Below are 21558 nucleotides of genomic sequence, written 5' to 3'. Positions count from 1 at the left end.
AGTTGGAAGTGACCTTTAAAGATCATCTAGTCCAACCCTCCTACAATGGGCTATGACATCTTTCAACTAGAGCAGGTTCCTCAAAGACCTGTCCAGCCTGACCTTGTACACTTCCAACAATGGGGCATCTACAACTTCTCTGGGCAACCTGTTCCAGTGTCTCACCACCCTCACTGTAAAAAAATCTCTTCCTTTTATGCAAACTAAATTTAGCCTCTTTTAGTTTAAAACAGTTACCCCTTGTCCTGTCACTACGGGCCCTGGTAAAATGTCTTCCTCTGTCTTTGTTATAAGCTCCGTTTATATATTGACGGGCTGCTACAAGGTCTCCCCGGAGACTGTACGTCTCCCTGTTAGCCAAATAGCAGGGATATTTATCATTCAGGGGGTATTTAGCACAGAAACACTTTTGATCTAATCTCTACATACTTATAGATATTTCACCACAATCTTTTGAACATCAGGAGACAAAGGAGAAAAAAGACTAGACAAATAATGTTGGTAGCCTGTGCATTATACAGTCTATTTAGGATTAATTCCACTTGAATATTTACCAAAGAGGTTATATGTAGAAATTGATTAGCCACGAAAGAAACTATACTTTTAGCTTTGTGCTGATGACCATGAATCTTCTCTTCAGGATCTTCTCTGATCAGTTCATAATTCCAGGGATGATTTTCCTTACTGGAAGAGTAACAAATTCCACTTGAGAACTGCCAGTTCAACTGTATGTGTCTCACTCCAGCGTTAATAATAAACGCCCCACACTCATATATTTGTTTTGCTGATGCACTAGAAAAGACAGAATTCTTTTTACTCTTCCCAAGAAGTTTTGACCATAAAGGGAGATTGAAGACAAAAATAACTTTTTAGTGTTCAGCTCAGCAGATCCATCTAAATAATATTTTGAAGCTATGATGCTGAGTAAGGAAGTTCATTTTCCTTTAGTCAGTCTTCTGTCCCTGGCTACTGAAAGTGTTCATTCACAGCAAAATCTTTCCTGTGTTAGTCATCAGTTTCGTAGGTCTCTCTTGTTTCCAGTAGAAAACAGACATCACCACGGAGATCTGCCACAAGAAACTTGGGGAATATCCCTCCTGTGCATTCCCCAGGGGAAAGAAAACAATCCCGGCTTCACGCAGACCCTTTGCTTGTTTTTGTGTAAAAGTCTTTTGATCTATTATACACTGCCACTGACAGCTACTCTTATATCTGGACTTAGTATGTTCACTTTCAAGCAACCTTTGATTTCATAAACTCTTTTTTCTTGCATCTTTTATATTGCCCAGCTAGCACCTGCAAATGTCCCTACTCCTGGCATTTGAACTTCCATCACAGTCATGATTTCCCAGTGGTTATATCATGGCCAAATATCAACCCCTCCCTCATTTTGTTAGACATGGGAATGAATCTTACATAAAAATACATGAAATGCCCTACTGAGTCAGACTGACGGTCAGTCCAGTCCAGCATCCTATCTCTGACAATAACAATAGGAGACTATATAAGAGGTCTTTAAATTCACTAACAAACCTTTCAACAAACTCTTCAATTTGACAAATAAGCAGAATTGAAATAAATGAGAGAATTTACTTCTGTTACTGTCAGATTTGAGACTGAAATTCAACACACATGTGTCTTCTTGGAATAATTTAAAGTAGCCGTTACCACAGAAGCATCAAAACCAAGGATGGTTTTGCTGGTTTTCTTCAGAGGCCTCATTCCTACCATAAATTTTCTCACACACTTTTACGAATATGCTTGACTCTGTGCAACAGCACGTCAGATACAGCATCCATACAGGTTGAAGAATGTTAACAAAAGTTTTCTATCCCTCTTTTTAGAATGCTGAACTAGGAGCAGAATGCAGTGGGGGCCAAGCCAAATTCAGGGCAAAGACCCCAAAACCTCTGGGTTGCACTAAGCTAACTGAAGAGCAGCTCATCTTCATGTGACTGTTCAGCTCTAGAAGGAAACACTGTAAGTTCACACAATTCCTAAAGATCAGAGTCTACACCCACACACCATGGCCAAACTCCAATAACTCTAACCCTTTGCAAATGGCTGCGGTTCAAGTCTTCACTTGAACATTTCCTATGAAAAAGATATTACCACACCTCTTGGCAGTCAGCTATGTGGCCCAATTGATCTTATGGTTATAAAGTTTTTTCCTAGTATTTAAGCAAAACTTTCCTCACTTAATCCCATTATTCCTCATCACTGACATCCAGTAGGGTTTCATTCAATCTGTAGCAAACCTCAAAAGGCTTTGGATGAGCCCTGAGGCGAAGAAGCAAATCAAGTGGGAATACAGGATTTTAATTTGTACCTTGTTAACTCCTCCACTACAATTCCAAATTGATCAGATTTCTCCCTACAGATTATGGTCCATACTGACGGTGTCTAACACAAACCAGGTGAAGGGGCTCTGGAAGGAATGCTCCTAATCTCCACCTTTCCAACTGACAATATCAAACTTCCTTTATCTCAAACTTCAAAATTTCTAGCAGCGTTAAGGAGGAAAACAAGCATGTTCTGCTCAAAGCACCCCAGTTAATATTTTCATCAGCAAGAGAAATCAGCTCCTTTCAGACAGTATCTAACACCTAGGTTCTCTCAAGACTAAAAGAAAAATTCTTTCTCCCCACAGGGGTCCCCAGCTGGGTGGATGTTTCAGACAGCAAACTACGCTGGAAGGGCACCGGAACATCCTGACACACTTTTCTGGGCCAGTACAGCATTATGACTTCGTAACATTAGTTTAACTCAAAATATGGAATGTTAAAAAGTACAACATGTTACAATGTCATAACACAATGCGTTCACTCCACAGGAGGAATGAGAGGAAGCAGCAAGCATAACAACAACCAGAAAGGCAACAACTTCGGGAAGAGTAGGACTGTGCCCCTTTCACAAAGGAAACCAGTCATAAATAGGATAATGCAGACATTAATGACGCTACGGTCAGAGACTCTTCTTTCTCAGTTTTCACAGCATTTTAAAAACCTCCATCTTCACAAGAAAAGCACCTAAGAAATTCAAGATAAAGCAATTTTTTCATGGTCACACAGTGGGCCAGTAACAAAATTACACCCGTACCAATTTTTAATACATCAGATGGAAAAGAATCCTAGCAAGGACACCAAGGGCTCATCTTCCTAATTCCACATTTCTGCTTTGAGGGTTTATTGCTTGGCTTTCCAATGTTTTCTTTCATGTCTCTTCTTTAAGGGGCAGAGCAGAATTTGTAGGCAAAGAAGCATATTTCAAACAAAAATTGGATGAAGCAAAGGCAGAGTGTTTCCAGATTGCCTAAGGAATGAGGCTGAAGGCATGCCATATATTATTGTGGTATTTGAGTAAAGATGGAATACGACTCTGAAGAGGACAGTTTTCAAGGAATATCTTAAAAAAGGAACTGCAGACTGCCTATTGGACATTAAAGGGAGAATTATTCCAGGCAGAAGGGCAGCATGAAAGAAGGGTCAGACATTAAAGTAGGCAAAGGGATCAGCTCAGGCAAGAAGCTGTGGCAAATGTGAGAAGACAGGAAGAGCCACAATATAAACTCAGACACAAACAAAGTACAGAATCTTGTTGCAAGTACCAAGACAAAGTTGGTCCCGACGGACCTGTGAACACACTGAACAGTGGAGATATAGGGTGCAGCTGTAAAAGGCATTCTACTGAAGACTGAAGTCTCAGCAAAGAATAAGTTCTGGAGAGTCTCCCATAGCCTTAAAGTGACTTGTCTCTGAAATTAAGGGTTAGACTGATAATTGCAGTCAGTAGATGAAATGCTGCAATTTAGAAAAAAGCAATATTTTACATCAGAGTTTCTACTCAGAGCAAAATATGAAATTTTGCTAAGGAGATAGTCCTTCATATTCATAAAAGTTCCACCCATATTTCCCATTAACTTAAATTTTAAAAAAAAGAACACATCAAAAAGCAAGGATATCCTGTCCAAAATATTTCAGCACAGTTTCATTAGTGCTATTCAGTTAGTATGACCTGGTGCAATTTAGTTAAATTAATTTGGATTACAATTATATTATTATGTATTACTGGGTTTACAATTCTGTCACGCAGGAATCTCACTGGAATTTGGATTTTGACTTTAGATATAGTAGCATAAAACTAGAAGTTTCCTAGTAGGAAACTATAACTCCTAGTAGGAGTTCTAGCAGGACAGAGCCAGTGCAAGTTTAGTAAGAATGGTATCTTGTGTTGCAGCTTTCCTTCTTTGTTAATTCGCCAGTTGTTGGGTCTTCTGACCACTTTGGGCTAGCTGTGCCAGCTAACAAGAGTTGTGCTTAGGACACTGACCAGCAAAAACTTCTGACATTCAACAAAACATGCCATGTTTTATGTGACTGTGCTAATATGTGATCTCTACATCACCATACTTGAGCGCATGGAAATTGGAAATAATCAGTGTTCATTCTGAAGTTGTTAGCAGCAACTTGTGCATGAGCTCAAGTTTTAGATGGTTGCCAGTAAATAATTCTGAACGTATCTTCCTCCTTCTTGAAAAGAGGTGTGGAAGAAGAACCATGCACCTTCAAATTTTTATACATCACCATGATATTTCTCTTCAAGAAGACAAAAAAGAAAGAAAATAATTTGTGTTCGGGAAAAATAGATCTGGAACAGTGTGTCTTACATTTACCTTCTGATTCCTCAAAGTGCATAGTGCTGGTCACCACTGATGATATGGGTGAGAGTGGGACACTTAGATTTACTGCAATCTGCAAGAGGGGAAAATAAATCCAAACACATAGTACACAAACAAAGTGCCAGTTTTCATAGATGAGGAGGGATAAATTGACAGCAAAGTGGCTGAAAGGGATGAAGAATATTATCAACCACCACTGTGAGGAAGGCAACTTAAGGAAGAACAACCATTGCACTGATGTTGTCACAGGTCAGCGTTACCTGTAAATGGGTTATTGGACATCCAGTAAAACTGAGCTTAGTACGGTTTCCAGAAAGCCCTACACTTTTTATTTCACCAGAACAGAGTTTCATTTTCAAAACTGAGAATCTGAAATTATTACCCTCTTAGGTATTGTGTCTCTAATTTGGCCATTGCATTACAGAGCTAGATCTAGAGAAAGACTGGGCAGTGCCTTTACCGTTCCCTGCTTTACTTCCCCCCCTATTAGAATCAATCTGCAATAATGAACCACAGAGCCATAGACCTAAATTCCTGCTCTGCACATTCAAAGTATGTTTCTCCTCTTCCTACAGTTTAGTTCCTTTTGTATTACTTTTCACAGGAAGAGTTCTCATTGTTTGATTCTGCCAGATCCCCAGTTGTGGGGGGTCATTTTCAACAGAACAGTGATTAGGTGTGGCCAGTCAAAGTCCACCTAAAGCTGCAAGCTCTAAACTATTCAGACACTTCAGTACACTGAAGGATGATGCTAGTTGCTCAAGCTACAGGAAACACATCCCCAAAAGAGTTCACTTTGAAACCTGAAGGATCTCTTCAGATATTTGCAAAGTCTGCATTACAAAGATTACACTCAGGACTAGGATAAAGAAAAAAAGGCTTTCACTGGCTTTCATTGTACACCACATCGTTGAAGTTTACAGTAAAGGTACAGTATAAGTGTCTTCAGCTCATCTTTTTCTTAAAATGACCTCCCACAGTCAAATTACAGTGGACGCTTCTCTTGATTACTAACATAAGACTGTTCTGAGACACAGGTGCGGGAGGGCAAGAGGCAAAGAGATATAATACTCTCTTAACTGACAAGTCCTAGAGTATCAGAGAACCTTCCACTAAAATGTAAGGAAGACCATGACCACATTTGTTTCATCAGCATTTAAAAATTCCCAGTCTCTCTGTTAGAAGAAAATGACTGAAGATGGATGAGGAATGTCTCGGGATGAATCCTTACCTCCTCAATAATTAGACTTAAGATAATGGTTTGTGTAGTGGAAAATCCCATTCTAGCATCTAGACACAAGCATCAGAAATTACAAACAAGAATGCATCTCTTCTGCTAAATCATTTTGGGTGTTGGGTGATGGGGGGGGATTGTTTTGTTGAGGAAAGAAAAAAGAGAGAGTATCCATTTACCTTTCATTTTTTTCCCCAATGGAAAAGCATTTTGACCAAAGCAAGCATTTATGCAAAGTAATCTTTCATGAATGTGAGGGTTGTAAGCATCTGCAAATCATTACACCAGATTCCTCAAAAGCTCACACCACGACCTGTGCTAACATGCTTTGCTCAGCAATAACGTATATCTCAGTTATTCAGTAAATTTTAAACCAATTTAAAAAAAAGAAAAAAAAAAAAAAAAGAGAGAGTGAGGACCCAAATAGGAGACATTGAGTAAACTCAGCATCTATCTCCCATATGGACTTATTAAGCAGAGTCACTAGGTCAAGTAAGGACAAGTTAACACAGCACCACAAGTGTGTCAGAGTTGTGAGTTACCGCTGCTTTTTGCCGAGCACCTAAGGGTGCCCCCACCTATCTCCAAGGTACACAAGAATGTCAAATTGATTCAAGAAGGATTCTCCATTTCAGCTAATTACTAGAGAGCAAGCTGGATGGGGCAATGCACATAGAGGGGTGAACCTGCCAATGCCACACATAGGTTAATACTAAGCCAAGATCTCCTGCACCTCAGTCTCAGGTCTGATCAACAGTCAGTGAATCCTGTAGTGCGTTCAGTCCTAACAACGAACACTGGCAGCTGCTGTTCATGAGCACAGACTGTTTCTGCATTCACTTTTACAGTCACAGCTCACTGTAGCCCAAAATCCACTGATGCATTAGCTGGAGAGGAGGCCGCAGATAATGTCTGACAGCAACAAGGATCCACAGCCTGTTGGCCCAACACCACCCTTATCATTTCACCTAAGAACATAAAGTAAATGGGTGAGGTTACCCCAAAGTTTAGGAGCTACAGCTTCACACACAGCTACGGATTCTGTTACATCTTTTTGTAAAGGTGCTCGGTTTGCAAGGAAGAGGAACGTTATAACAGTAGCCAGCACTATCCACAATAAAGCCTGTCAATGATGAACTGACCTGTCTCAAGGTCTCTGAGATTGAGTTTCCCTTCTGTGTTCTGAATGGGAGATATTTGAGCCAACAATTGCTAAGTGTTGACAATGCACAAGCTGATTGCTAAGTGGCAATTGAAGTGCCTCCACTATCCATTATTTAATCCACTGTCTCCATTATTTAATCCACATCTCTTTTATTACTAAATTAATGGCTTTAAAATCAGGACAGAGGCTGCTGGAATTCTACGGCTTCAGCTTCTAGGGTAGAGCAAATGATTACCACGCCAGAAATGCCATCAGGTGTGAACAGATTAGCATCTTTCATTTAACATAACAAACTGCCATTTTAAGGTAAAATATAGGAAATTTTAAATTAGCATTAATGACAAGCAATCAGTTCTTGGAAAAAAAAATAGATATGCTGATAATCCATTTGAGGAAGTGCCCTTCCTAAAACAAAATGAGAAATACTGCCTTTTTACTACCTAGCATGTTTACAACACATGCACGGTAAAAATCACTCCCTGCAGAGATTCATCATACTGGGTGTTTCTGGCAAAGTATCCTCCTTGTACCTGGAATCTTGTCCTTTCTGCAGCATAGACTTGGTAGTGAAGCATGGCTTGCAAGACTTTCTTGTGACCATCTGGTACCAAGCAGACAGCCCCTAAGATCTCCAGCACAGCAATCTTGGTCTTAATGTTCTCAGTCCGTAAACTCTGGGAGATAATGTTGATACTCTCTGGGTGAGCCAGGACATGAGCCCGTCCCTGGGAGTTATTCATCAGTGCCTTGATACACCCTATAACGGATGTGTGTATACGGCTCTCTGAGGTCTCGTAGTCCATGCTCTTCAGGAAGTTCAGCAAACAGCTCAGGCCATCCAGCTCAATAAACCTGGTCACAAACCTGAAAACAAAAAACCAAAAACACAAGTAGGAAAAATAACAAAAGTAGACCAAAGGCAATTTATTCAAAAAATACCGTATTATTAAACCCTGTATGTGCAAAAGGTGGCTAGTTTTTAGCCTAAAGTTCACAGAATAATTCCCAGGTACTGAAGAAAAACAAAACAAAACAAAAAAGAGAGAAAACAGACTAGCTAATAATGGTGTGTCACATAGTTTCAGGGTAATTATATTCAATCACCTTATGACTCTACTGTTCGATTCACTGTGTTCTTTGTTGCAGTTACCACCAAATACCTGCTGTGCTCCACCCCAAAAGCTGCTGCATTGTCAAGACTGAACGTATGCTTTCAAATTGCAACATATGACATACATGCTAATACACACTAGATACATTTTCATACAGACTCATCACTACACTTTTAATTATGAGTTCAGATTATCTTGAAAATCATTTTTAGACTTAGGTCAAACTTTTAGCCAATACTACTTATAGGCTGCCACTGCCCGGAGTGGATACACTGACAGAGGCAAACTATACTCTGCCCTAGTGAGGCCTCATCTGGAGTACTCTGTCCCGTTCTGGGCTCCCCACTTCAAGAAAGCTGAGGAGCTACTGGAGAGAGTCCAGTGGAGGGCTACAAGGATGGTGAGGGGACTGGAGCAACTCTCCTATGAGGAAAAGCTGAGGCAGCTGGGCTTGTTTAGCCTGGAGAAGAGAAAGCTGAGAGGGGACCTTATAAATGCTTACAAATATCTGAAGGGTGGGTGTCAGAAGAATGGGGCCAGACTCTTTTCCGTGGTGCCCAGCGACAGGACAAGGGGCAATGGGCACAAACTGAGGCACAGGAAGTTCCGTCTGAACATGAGGAAGAACTTCTTCCCTCTGAGGGTGACAGAGCAGTGGAACAGGCTGCCCAGAGAGGTTGTGGAGTCTCCTTCTCTGGAGATATTCAAGTCCCGCCTTGACAAGGTCCTGTGCAGCCTGCTGTAGGTGATCCTGTTTCGGCAGGGGGGTTGGACTACATGACCCACAGAGGTCCCTTCCAACCCCGAACATTCTGTGATTCTGTGATTACCACTGTTTCTGTCAGCTGTACTGACTTCACACCCTGATCCCGCGATATACATACAGGAGAACACAAAGTTTAAAAGGTACATGTTCTTCAGTAAAAGGCAAAGCTCCTATAATGGCCTTGGCTGCATTTATTTTGGTTTGATTGTTTGTTTTTAGTTTGAGGAGGTATACCAAGGATGGAACAGGTCCACTGTCAACCTGCAGCAGCAAAATATAGATTGAAACCATCATAAATAGAGGAAATACAGAATTAATCAGTTACCAAATGACACATTGACGACTGAATCTATAGTAGGCCAGGTTTATTTGGGCTATTGACATCATGAAAGTTCAGTTTCTACTGTATTCTACTATAAAATTTGCCTTTCTTCAGATTAAGATTATGGAAACTGAGGATAAAAACAATATAGGAGAAAGTCCTTGGAAAAGGTAAAGGTTTCATTGAAAACAAGGGTTAAAAAATTCAGATGGGTCAAATTAGACCATGCAGACAGCCTCGCAGACAAATCAATAGAAACGAATGGAATTATATAAGTCAGTTCAAACCAATCATTCTAGCAATGTTTCATTTCCAGTTCCCAGGCTTAAAAATGGGGATTCAAAGTTATGAAAAGGGCTACATATAATTTCTCCAGATTGCTTTGTTTACCTCCTGCCTCCTCTAACAGGTCATTCAGGTAGGTGCACTTTTTTAGAATGTCTGAATGCAAAACCATATGAATTACATTTGAATTTTCAGTCTACCAAAATGTACATCAACAATAATATGTCCATGAAGACGCTCCAAACAGCATAACGCTGAAAGATATGTCAAACAAATGAAAAGGTTGTTAACAATTGCCACCTGTGTAACAAATCAAGCATACCAAAAGTCTGTGTCACTTCGCTTTTAGCCTGCCCCTCTTCCTCCCTGTTGGATACATCCTAATGTGCTGTCTTTCTGTTGTCTCTCCTTAAGTGAGATGTTGTTTCTGGTATACATCAGTAATGGAAGCACCATGCTGAAAGACTGAATTTCACTGGTCTCTGTTCATGTCTCTGTACAAGCAAGACAAACCTGAGCCATACTTATCTATCTCCTGGATAATATGGACTTGACATATGTATGGTCTTCCAGTGGTTACACTCCACACCACACAGGAATTTTCAGGGCCTACCTGAAAGTTATGCTCGCTATGCCGATCGATTTGCCAACTTTCAGCTTGTTTGGGCCAGCACTTTGACCAGAAACACGGCAAAGCCTGGCACTTTCAACAAGGTTTCGGTCTGAGGTTTGAATTTTGTTCAAAACTGACTTTCAAAGTGAATATCAGAGTAAGGGCAAGCACACACAGGAACACATGCACACCAAAAATGAAAAGGTTTCATTGAACCCTGCTACGACAATCTGCCAAGTTTCACACAGGTCTGTTTGCACATTCTTTGGATGCATCATCTTGTCTACCCTAACAAATCATAGGAGCGAAAGCCCCTCTGCCTCCAGGCCAGAGAGTGGGATTGACATTGTGCATAGGGAATTCAGTAAGTCACTCAAAGCAGTTTGTTATTTAAACTGATTATAGAAAGATTAAAACTGAGTTTAATTTTTGTAATGTGTTTAGCTCCTAGTGTGCGAAACAAGACTGAAGTAAGTGCATTCATGGCTAAAAGAATTGCTGGTAGGGATGTATATAGAACCAAAATATGCACAAACTCAACTTGTTACCAAACAATGTGATGCCAATGACTTCCGAGCATTTTGCTAATCCTGGACCTAAAGAGCAGAGTTGCTCTTTGCTTCTGCTATTGAGGGACTAGTTTAAATTCTCCTATTCTCCTTCTCCTCCTCACCTCCAAAGTTCAGTTCTTTGAATCCATCCTATACCTTAACTGTTCCCTCCATCTTTGCAGGAGGTGGAAGGAAAGGGCAAAAAAAAGTGTTGCTTTCTTGTTCTTTTCAGTTCTAGGGCTGAGGGAAGACTTAAGATGGATACCTTTCTCAAGATACAGAGCTCTACTGGCAAAAGAAAGCATCCCAAAAAAGCAGCTGAACAAAGAGTCTTTTAAACATACTTTCGGATGGAACACCTGGTCTTATGACAAGACATACAAGGCACTACAACCTTCCTGTATTTTAGCCTGCTCTGATGACTGTGTGAAAAATGGTAAATGCATAAAAGTCACATTGTCCCAATTAAGTACAATTCCTTACTAAATTCACTGGCAGAGCAATTTTCTAGGAGTGTTTGGATGAGGTCATTCCAAAAAGGAGTCATGCGCAGGAAAGTGGTGTTTGTCACAGACCTTGATTAATGACATAATTTAAAACAGCGTCGGGATTTTCCTGTACTCTTCCTAGTACCGAGAGCAAACAGTAAGCTGCATTACTCAATAGGAGCAAAACCAAGTACCTTCCCATTTCAACTGACATCAGAAGCAGGAACCAAATGATGATTTTCACCTTCCTTTTCTAAAACACTTAGTTCACTATTCTCTGGAAAAGTCAGAAATCATGCAAAGGAAGATAAAGAAATGGCAATAGCAGTTTCTGAGCCAACAGACACTCTCCGTATGAGAATTTGCTCAGTGTGAGCATGTGTGTGGGGAGGTATGTGTGTGAACGTCTGTACAGGAGAAAAAAAGAAGTGGGAGTTTAGGTGACAGTCTGAGAGCCATAATCCTCACGCTGTTTGGTGTTTGTCCATCTGTATGCCTGTAAGCAGGAACACGTGTGTGTGTATGTACAGAGGCAAACCCAACTCCTACAACTAAAGTACCTTCTTCCTCACAGTGTACATGTGTGTAACTATATGTCCTGGATGCTGCAAAATAAGGTCTTGTTCTAGACTGGAAGGTGTAAAGTTAAGCACATTTGCCAACACATTCTGGCTAACACATTCAAAAACTTAGGTGTAAATAAAGCAGGGTGTGTTTTAATAGGTGCTAAACAAGCAAATTAAAGCCTAACCTCACCTCAGACTCTCACTTGACCAGTTTAGCACATTTTAATAGGCAGGGCACCTCTTAGCCTTTCAAGTTTTAGAGAGTGCTGATCAGAATGAGTTAGCTAGCTCTAATAACAAACCTTTCATCCAAATACAGATGCGGTGCAGCCTAAGAGGTAATGACCCACTGATGGATTCCAAGTGCAGGGGGGTCAGCCTCCCTGTGAGACTTGATCCAGCTCAGGAAAGACAGAAAGATCATATGCTGTGGGTGTGCAGAGAGCAGGATGTTCCCACCCTGTTAACAGGCAAGGCTACACTTCCCTGCAGCATCAGTTTTTGATTCAGGGGGCACATATAATCCTGACAGCTACTGAACTGCTGAAAAATTCAGCATAATGGGTTTCGCTTGTTGGATGCATAAATGATCATCTCCAGTATGCACCTGAATGTAACATGGCTAAATCATACAAAAATAACAGGAGGTAAAACTGAGTTAAACTAAAAGAGAAAAGCAGATAGCAAAAGGAGTTACTGATGATTCACACTAAAGGAGATATTTTTCTGGGGTTCCAAAAAGTGATTTTTTTTCCAGTCCCTTGTAATTTTTTACTTTTGCTGCACTTCTGAACCTCCAGTTTTGGGCTCTAAAATACCAAAAGAAAAGCTCTTCTCTCACTGCTTCTGTCCAACAGTTTGTCATCACACTTGTTTATAGACATAAGTTCTTACAAACCTGAAAGAAAATGTGTTTCCTTACAAGATGCAGATGTGGGTTTTCTGTTCTCTAAGGCTGGGGTTGTTCCTGAGTGCTGGGGCATAACCTGGCTTTATTATTTCAGGGCAGCTCCTAAATACCAGAACATAATGCACTTCCTCGAAGGGGGCCAACTGGTTGCCCAGGGATGCTTCTATCACCTTTTTTCCAAAGAGGAGAGGAACTTGAGTTTGGGTAGTCCTGCTTCAGGTTTTGTTGCTGTTAGAACTGGTGGTTTGGAATACAGGCACAGATTAGTACCATTACTCTGCATTTCGTACTAGAAGAGACACAGTTCTACAGTAAAATAAAACACAGAGCCAAACACACATTTTTTTCTTCTTTTGATTCCTCTAGATCAGAAAATTCTGCAGAGGAGCCTATTGGTAAGCTGTCAGAGCCTCTGTGTACCCTACCATCACAAACGGACTCCAGACAATCCATCCTGTATGAATTTAGGTCTATTTTTTCAGAGGCCTGATGAGCAGAAGTGGCAAGAGAAATAAGATTTGATGTCCAAATTCAACTAGAATGACTAGTATTTTGAAGGCTTGGGTATAGTGCTGCTTATGAGAGGGATTTGATGGAGCCGAGGGCCTCTCTACTGCAACCTTTCCATCAAGAAGAAATTGGCTTGTTGATCAGGCATTGGCATGCAGCCCATTTGGCAGCTAACGAATTGAGTCGCTGGAAATTAGTTGAGACATAGGACTTAACTCAAAATTTGGCTTGGCTTAACTATTAAAAAAAAAAAAAAGCCCCATAACCATTGCCAGCGATTTAGAAGAGAACACTTTATAGCGCAGCTCATAGACGCTTGTACTGAAGCTTGTTAGGGTTATTATAAACAGATGAAGCAACAGGCTGTTGTCAAGGGGATCCAGCAGAAGCAATATAGGTCTGAGCAGGAAACCCTTGCAAGGCTTTGAGTAAAAGCCATTTCTATTTCTTCTTCTCTTTTGCCTTGCTCTCAACAAGGAGGCCGGGCTGTTCTATTCAAAATGACAGAGCAGAACAACCAATGGTCGCCACCAAAATGTTTCAGCTGGACATAGCAGAGAGGCCTTACTGCTGTGGCAATGCTCGATGAAAGCTACCCCTTTCATAGAGGAACCATCAAACCAGCTCCACATTAATGTAATAGAGTTGCTACATCAAGTCTCAACAGCACAGGACTTTGGTTTAAAACCCTTGTGAGAGTTGGGAGTTTGGCAGTTGTCTTAGCTTCCATTTTAACATAAAGTCCAGCTGCGTTTTACTGTGTTCTTTGCTTTAGCATAGCAATAGACAGGATCAATCTGTCACTTATACCCTTGGGCTAGGTCTCAATATAGGCCACTGTTTCTCCACTTGCATGTTAAAAGCACTCAGCCTACCCACATGCTAAAGTTACCAAAGCCTGATGAATCTTTATGCCTCAGAGGAGCATCAGGATCTGGCTTTGTGCTCTTTTACAGCCTGTCACAACAGGAGGCAAAACACTGAGGTTTAAGCTGATGCACTCTACCTCATACTTGCCGTGAGGTGAGAAGCTGCATGTAAGTCAACTGTTTAAACATCATGAAGGGAAGATGCACAATCAGCACTTAGCTCTGGAGGAAGTCCCAGAAATATCTGCAATTCAAGTCAATGTAACTGCAATGCAAATTCTTAGAGATAAAAAAAAAAACAATCCAAAAATTATTTGTTTGATTTGGTTAGGTATCCCCCTAAAAAAAATCCTGTTTGATTAGGCATAATTGAAGCTCTTTGAAACTATGATTTCAGCATCCTGTGGGTGCAAACACATTTGGCCTATTTTGGGCCTGATACAAAGACATTCAGGAACTTTTTGATGGAGTGTTTCCTGAGATCCTATCAACCATCGTTATTGCTTCTGTGCAACGCTCTTCTAAGTGTTAAATGGAAAAGGTTTCTATGCTAGTTAGTTTGCTATTGTTCCGAGCTTTGTTCCCAGAAAAACAAAGATAACCTTACCTTCAAAGACATAGTACACAATAAAGTCTCTTAAGATTTCTCTATGCCACAGTTACACATAGAACAGGAAGAATGCCAAACCAGGTGATGTCAGATGGATTAGCTGCTTTGTACCAAACCGTTCACATTACTAAAGATAAGGGGAAGCCTGAATTCAAAGTTCAGAATAGAGGTGGCGATTTTGCCCAACATGAATCAAATTACATGCGATGTTCAAGGGGCTATGCAGTCTAAAATATGATCTCCACAGTTATTACCTGTGCTTGCACAGATCTGCCACAGGTTTTTCACAGCAGACTCTATCTTTTATCTTCCTGAAGCTATGTGCTTCAGCATTAGTGTGCCCTCTCAACTAGGCAGGTTCAGACCAGGCACTGTAGGGCGCTCTGTGGATTATCTCTGTGAATATCAGAGAGGCTGTGTGAGGTAAGACAATGAGGTTTCTGTCCTTGCCACTCTTTCCCATGTCACATCTGCCCATAGGAAGGCAATGAATTGTGATGAAAGATGAACAACATTACCTCATGGGCTGAGTCCGCAGAGCTGTCTTCAAGTCTTCAACTATTTTATTTTTCATTTCTGTTTCTTCTTCATCGAAAGCATACAGAGTCTGCATCTGTTCAGAAAAGAAGATGACAATCAGGAAAGCTTGGGCTGCCTGGAAGCTAAGAGACAGACCAGGAATTATGAAAAACAACTGTCCCATCAACCCACGCAGAGGTGCCTGCTGACCTCTCACCAGGAAAGCAGCGTCTCAGCTACAAAACTGAATCCAGATGAGGCTGCTCATGTGGACTGGCAGCAGCACACTGCTTTGCCACACTGGCTAAAATAGGGTTCTCGGATTACTCCCCAAAAATCACACTTGCCAGTACACCCTCAGAAAACTGTACCTAATTTGGAACAGTGTTCTGCTGTGGTGATCTATGGATATGTGAGGCAAAGTTTGTAGGGAGAGGTAATAACTTTTATTAGACTGACATGGCTGGAGGGTTTTAGGGGTGGGGGGAGAACAAAAAAGAAAAAAAACAGACGTTTCAGGTTTCAAAGCATGAAAGCTTTTTCTTGAAGTGACTAAACAGCCTGCAAGTACCCTAAATTACAGTTTGTGTACATACAAGTTTGAATTTTCTTTCCCGCTCAAAGTCAATCACCTGGTTTAAGGCACTGATTTTCGCTATTGCTGATTAGGAAAATTTACTACAAAAAGCTGGAGCACCATAAAATCCTTGTCCATGTTTTTTAACGAGTAAATTGAAGCACATGGAGACTAGATTTCCCCCCAGTGTGCAGCTTGAGATAACTAGAGCTTGCAGTCAGCTGGAATTGAAGATGCTGCTGGTCACTGTAAGTTAGGGTGAGACACAATGAGTGGAATATACACTAAAAATAAGGTCCTTAAAGTCAGACAACATCATTAAAAAAAGTGGTATATCAGGAGATCAGGGTTCCAGATCTCCACTCAGCACCGCTGCAACCTCCTGATGAGAAGCAAGACTCTGCTGTGCCTATCGCGCATAACATGCAGGCTTACAACTTCAATGTGTGACTTTCTAATAAGTCAAGACTCAGTGCTGGCAATTTTTTGTCTATAGCTACGTCTTCTTAGTCGCTTTAATTGTAAAACAGAGAGGATAAATGCCTCTGATTGGCAGGACTTCTGGGGGATATCACTCAATGGTATCTGGAAAGCAGCTCTGAACCCCTTCTCAAATGAATAACCTAATTAAACTAGTATCACCTATCAGGGAACTGATATTACACCTCTCTGTGGTGGAATCTGAGTAGCTACAATTATGGCCCATTAGAGCAAAATACTTCAGTCTTTATTTTACTGTTCAGCAAGCACCAAAGAAAACCTTCTTCTCACTGAGACTTCCTTTAACCCTCCTCCTCCCCCAACACCTCACTTCTCTTGGAAGTGCTCCCATGTTGCTTGCTTTTGCAAACCATGTGGTGCCAACACATGTCAGATCCTGAGGGTGGTCATTTGGCTACATGCCGTTGCTGCCGTACGCTGAACAGCTGGCATAGGAGATGTGTTTAACTCTAGGGGTCCTCTCTCTGATCCACGCTAAAGTCAAATTCACTCAGTAACAGAGCAAGCTATTTCCTGCCCTAATGGAATGACAGAGCGCTACTGATGGAAAATGAGCTGATGATGTTTTATCTTCTGCCAGCATCCCCCGACAGCCAGAAACATAAATTGAAATGCGTAAGCCAAGCCATATATGATCCCCCTCTTCGAAAAATAAACAGAAATCCTGAACAGGCATTATGGAATCTCAATGGCGGAGTCCTGGGGTGTGATCTGGGGCTTGAGTTGTATTTTCTTGGGTGACAGCCCATCTGGTCATCTTTCCTTTGGCCCATAAATGCTCCTTTGAAAGGCTCCCATTCCTCCAATGGCTTAATTTCTCCTCTGAGCCGTTGTGGGGGGAAAGCAAATGGATGGTAGGAAGGTGCTCAACAGTATTTCGTTCAGAGTGAAAAAGGCGCATTTCCAAATGAAACAAATACAAATAATCCTGCCTTTACAACAGAGGATCATTATAGAAAACCCCTTTTCTAAAGCTGCAGGCAGCCAAGAGCCCTTCATTTGTCACTCCTGTAGATGGCCAGGAACTCAAAACCTCATGCCCTCTCTAAAGACAGACTGGTCACGCATTTGCATTATGAAATAGCTTTCTCAGCAAGAGTTATAGAAAACATAACTGTCCCTGGGAGATAGAGAGGAGGGAACTGTCATTATTGGAGGCTGGATTTCATTAATGGGGCTGACTGATGAATTGCTTTCCTGAACTACAAACTGCACTCGAAGACTAACGTGCTGAGGATGCAGCTAGTTACTATCAGTTAATCAAACATACTAGGAAGAGAAGGCAGAATAGTGCCAGGTCCCTATCTGGTCCCTAAAAAGTGGTATACATAAGACCCTTGTTTACAAGCATGTTTTGCGTATTTAAAGTTTTCCAGATGAAGTGCATCACCCAGGAAAGTACAGCATCTAGTTACTTCATTTGCCAGTTCAAAAAACTTAATGAATTTCTGAAAACAACCATTCACATGGCATTTTATCTGTAAAACTTCAGGTAGCCTAAGAAATCACTCTTGAAAATTTGGCTCCATTTAAAATGAAATATTTTAGCTTTATTAAAAGCACAGATTAATTCCCATACGTTATGCTAGTGGCTAATCATTCCCCTAAACTGCTGGCAAAGAAACTCAGGACCATAATGATAGTGCGTGTGAGAAAGAGATAGGAAAAAAGAATAAGAAAAAAGAAAAAAAAAGGCATGAATTAGCATCAGCAATACGTTGTATGATGGACCTAGTTTTACTTAACAGTCTCACACAAATGAAATGAAAAAGAAAGAAACAAATAGAATAAATAGTGAAAAAGCAACCCAGATGTTCTCATTTCTCATTGTAGTCCACGCTCTTTCTTTAGACTTTGTCTAAAATCATAACTAACAAAGTGTTATCATTATTGAAATCACTTCCAGTTCATAAACAAATACAAGTAAAATCAAAATCAAAATTTGATTGAAAAATATTGCATTGCATGCCTCCTATGACGTACCTGTACTACATTAATACATTTCTTCAAAGAAAACAAGTCAGTTGAAATTCAAGGTGTACCATGTCTCTAACTACATTAAGGATGAACTAAGAGAATAAACTATGAAGCATAAACTATGAATAGATGTAATTTAAATAACTTGAACTTTTAAGCAAATAGGTTTAAAGTAACATAGATGTCATCTAACCCAGAGGAAGGAGAGAGTCATCATCCCCCTGCTAAATTCTGCTGAATGATGTATATTTTTAATGTCCTGTGAAGATACTCTGTCCTGAACAAATGCTTTCTGAGTCAAGGAAAGGGCCTGGTTACAGCTGTATTTATTAATCTTGACCTCTGTCTCATACTCTCAACTGAGTCATCTCTCCAGAAAAGCTGGATCTGCAACTACTGTTCACCTGAAAGTCTCTGTGGAAATGCATACACAGCCAAGCTCATAAAAGCAACACAGTTCTGTCAGAAATTTTCCTCCTCAGTATCATGAGGGCTGTGTTTATTTGTACTGCCAAGCAGACAGTATCATGGGGTGAGGAGGGCAGGAGGAGCACAGGGAGGTTTCTTTACATATGATATTAGCAGGGCAGCTGCTGCATTTTTAAGAAAAGAAGTTTTGTGTGTTGATGAATCAGCAGAAGATGACAATGAACTTGATAATGGAAATGGTCTCTAATTGTGGACATGTAACCTGTCCACAATCACCATTATTATTTGTAGCATGTAGACATCAGAGGACTGGGCAAATCTGGAGGCTCCTCTTTCTAAATTAAGCATCAGCAGCAGCCATCCCTTGCTCTTAAGGACTGGTCTAGAAGACTCTACCAATGCTCTACTTGACCCCTTCCTTTCAGACAGGCTACCTGATGGATGGGACAGTCCCTCTACGGGAACTGCACACTACAGACTAGTAAAGAGATTCAGTGTTGCTGTCATATGCTTTTGTGAAAACTGGGTTTAAAAACAATTAAAATCTAAAAAGTCACAGCAACAGAAACAATTGTGGCAACAGAACTGTGCCTAAAATTCGTGGCTTTTTGAACTGGACCGGGAATCTGTGACCTAAAGTGCTTCGTACCATAGCAGTCTAAAATTACAAGTAGGGAATGTCAAACATGTCAGGAATCACCACATTGCTCTCAAGCATAATCTGTGAGGGGCAGATACGATGGGTAACAGTGCAGCGAGTATTCTGAGAAAACGGTCCTAGCGCACAGTAGCCTTGGCCTGCTGAAATCCACCGAAGGATACTTAATGATATCAGCAGGATAAAGGTGCCATTTCCGTTTTATCAGCAGGTAGGAAGAACTTTTTTGCCAAGCTAATACATAAAAAAGAACTGCAAAATTAAACAAAAGGATATAGAAAAAGATGTGAAAGCTACACATAAAAAGATTCTTATGCAGTTAATTCACATGAGATGCAAAGATTAAATTTTATTAAAAAAACAGGACTCAAGGAATTTTAAAATAACACTTCTGTGATTATTGCTGCCATTTCAACTCTAATACTTCTTGCAGTATTTTTAATTAAAATATTGCAATACCTGATAGCGCCCAAGAGATGCAAACTGAAATAGACTAGACAGTGTCAGGAAGCAACATGAAACATGTTTTTCTTTCACTGTTTCTGAGCCAACTCCACTCGGATGCAGTTTGAAAAAAAAAATCAAAAAATCACTACTAAATTTAGAACTGAAATTATAAGGGACCCAAAATAACCATTTGGAAGTTAAGAATCTCAGAGGTCTAAATACTAATGAATAGAACATGTATTTTAAAGTGTGTTGGAGCTGGTTCTCAGATGTGTTACTCCAGTTTTCCGCTGATACAATTCCTGTGAAATCAAGTCAACTAAGTTTCACCTGCCTAAAAGTGAAGCAACTAAGTGGTAAATCAGAAGCAGGGGTTGTAACCCCAGTGTGTCTTCTTAACACTTCAAGCATAAGAGTAAATCATGAGGCTTGAAGCCAAATAAAAATGTTATTAATCATTTAATGCTGAGGCATGCAAGCAACATTACAGGGCTGGTGTTTATTGGTGCTTTTAAAACATGTTTAAAATTAGAAACATAGGCCAAAATATAGTCTCATTGCATGGAACTGCTCCAGATTTACAACAGTGGTGTGTACATATTCACTCCAGGTTTACGTCAAGATCATTTAGAGACTAATTCAAAAGTCACTGAAATCAATGGAAAAACTTTCAGTAGATTCAAGAGGCCTTGGATCAAATCCTACCAGAAATACTTGGCTCAGTGACACTGCAAAGTTTCATACTTCTTTTTTTCATTAATGGCCCTTGTAGAGCAAATTTGTTCAGTGAGGAAATCAAAGCACAGTACCATGTCAGTCACAAAAGCTCAATCTCTTTTCTTGAAACAAGTCTATATTCTTTCTATTCCATTACTCTGCCCCAAGAAAACCTGGCATGAAGGGAGGTAATCACTTTGGTTATTCATGAATCACAGCAGAAAGCAGCTTTTCTTTTGTCCTCTTACGGTGATATATAATAACTTGTAACTCTCGATTTTTTTACTGAGCAAGACATATTTCACCATGAGAAATGCACCAATACTGACACATTTAGCATCCATTAGACATTATTTTTATGAAATTATTTTGTAGCTCATAGCCATGATAAAAAAGGTGCAGAGAACCCTTTAGAAATCAAATATAAAAGCATAAGTAAACAAACAAGATGTGCTACCTAAGATGCTAGGAACAGAATTCTATCATCACTTCTGCACAAATAAGAAGAAGCTGAGTAGACATTGCACATGAATAACTGGAGGCAAAATTTGACTACAAAATCAGAAAAAGGATCAATTTTCAAAATATAAGATCTACCATACCAAAGGAGATCAGTGGATGCTACAGGCACGTGTTCTGCTGGTGACCAGCTCTATTGGGTGCTTCAGAGGAAGAGACATATTATACAGCTATGGAACAAGGACAATTAAAAAAAGATTTCCCAAATATCTTGTTAGCATGTATCTGATGTCTAAGGTGTTACAGCATTCAATTCCTCTGTTTATCTGCTGTTATATAAGTGGATATTATCTTACATAAACTACTACCTTTCTTTAATTCTTCTACTAAACTGACAACCCCAGTATTATTTTGTAGATTGGTTAGAAATCAATTTGAAACCACACACCAAACCAAAACTTTACCTAGATTTCAAATAGTTGCATTTCTGATTCATCAAACATTCTCTTGTTCTTCTGTTCTGAAGGGATAAATAGAGGCCTTGCTTCCCTCCTGTCCCTGATTTTATATAATCCTCACTTACAGGCTGTGCTTA

The 21558-nt window shown here is 40.2% G+C and overlaps 1 protein-coding gene across 9 annotated transcripts in view; it reads right to left on the bottom strand.

Moving 5' to 3' along the window:
* The window catches only part of DAAM2 (dishevelled associated activator of morphogenesis 2), a 221097-nt gene that overhangs the window by 62427 nt on the left and 137112 nt on the right, over positions 1–21558 (bottom strand). For all 9 annotated transcript variants that reach the window (XM_075412807.1, XM_075412816.1, XM_075412808.1 and 6 more), the window contains 2 exons: positions 15198–15292; positions 7608–7941 (listed from right to left, as the gene is read on the bottom strand). In XM_075412807.1, the coding sequence (XP_075268922.1) occupies positions 7608–7941; positions 15198–15292 (429 nt within the window). The remainder of the gene's footprint in view (positions 1–7607; positions 7942–15197; positions 15293–21558) is intronic.

Source organism: Opisthocomus hoazin, chromosome 2 (genome assembly GCF_030867145.1).
Source record: "Opisthocomus hoazin isolate bOpiHoa1 chromosome 2, bOpiHoa1.hap1, whole genome shotgun sequence".
Taxonomy (NCBI): domain Eukaryota; kingdom Metazoa; phylum Chordata; class Aves; order Opisthocomiformes; family Opisthocomidae; genus Opisthocomus; species Opisthocomus hoazin.
This window is presented reverse-complemented; position numbering and strand designations above follow the sequence as displayed.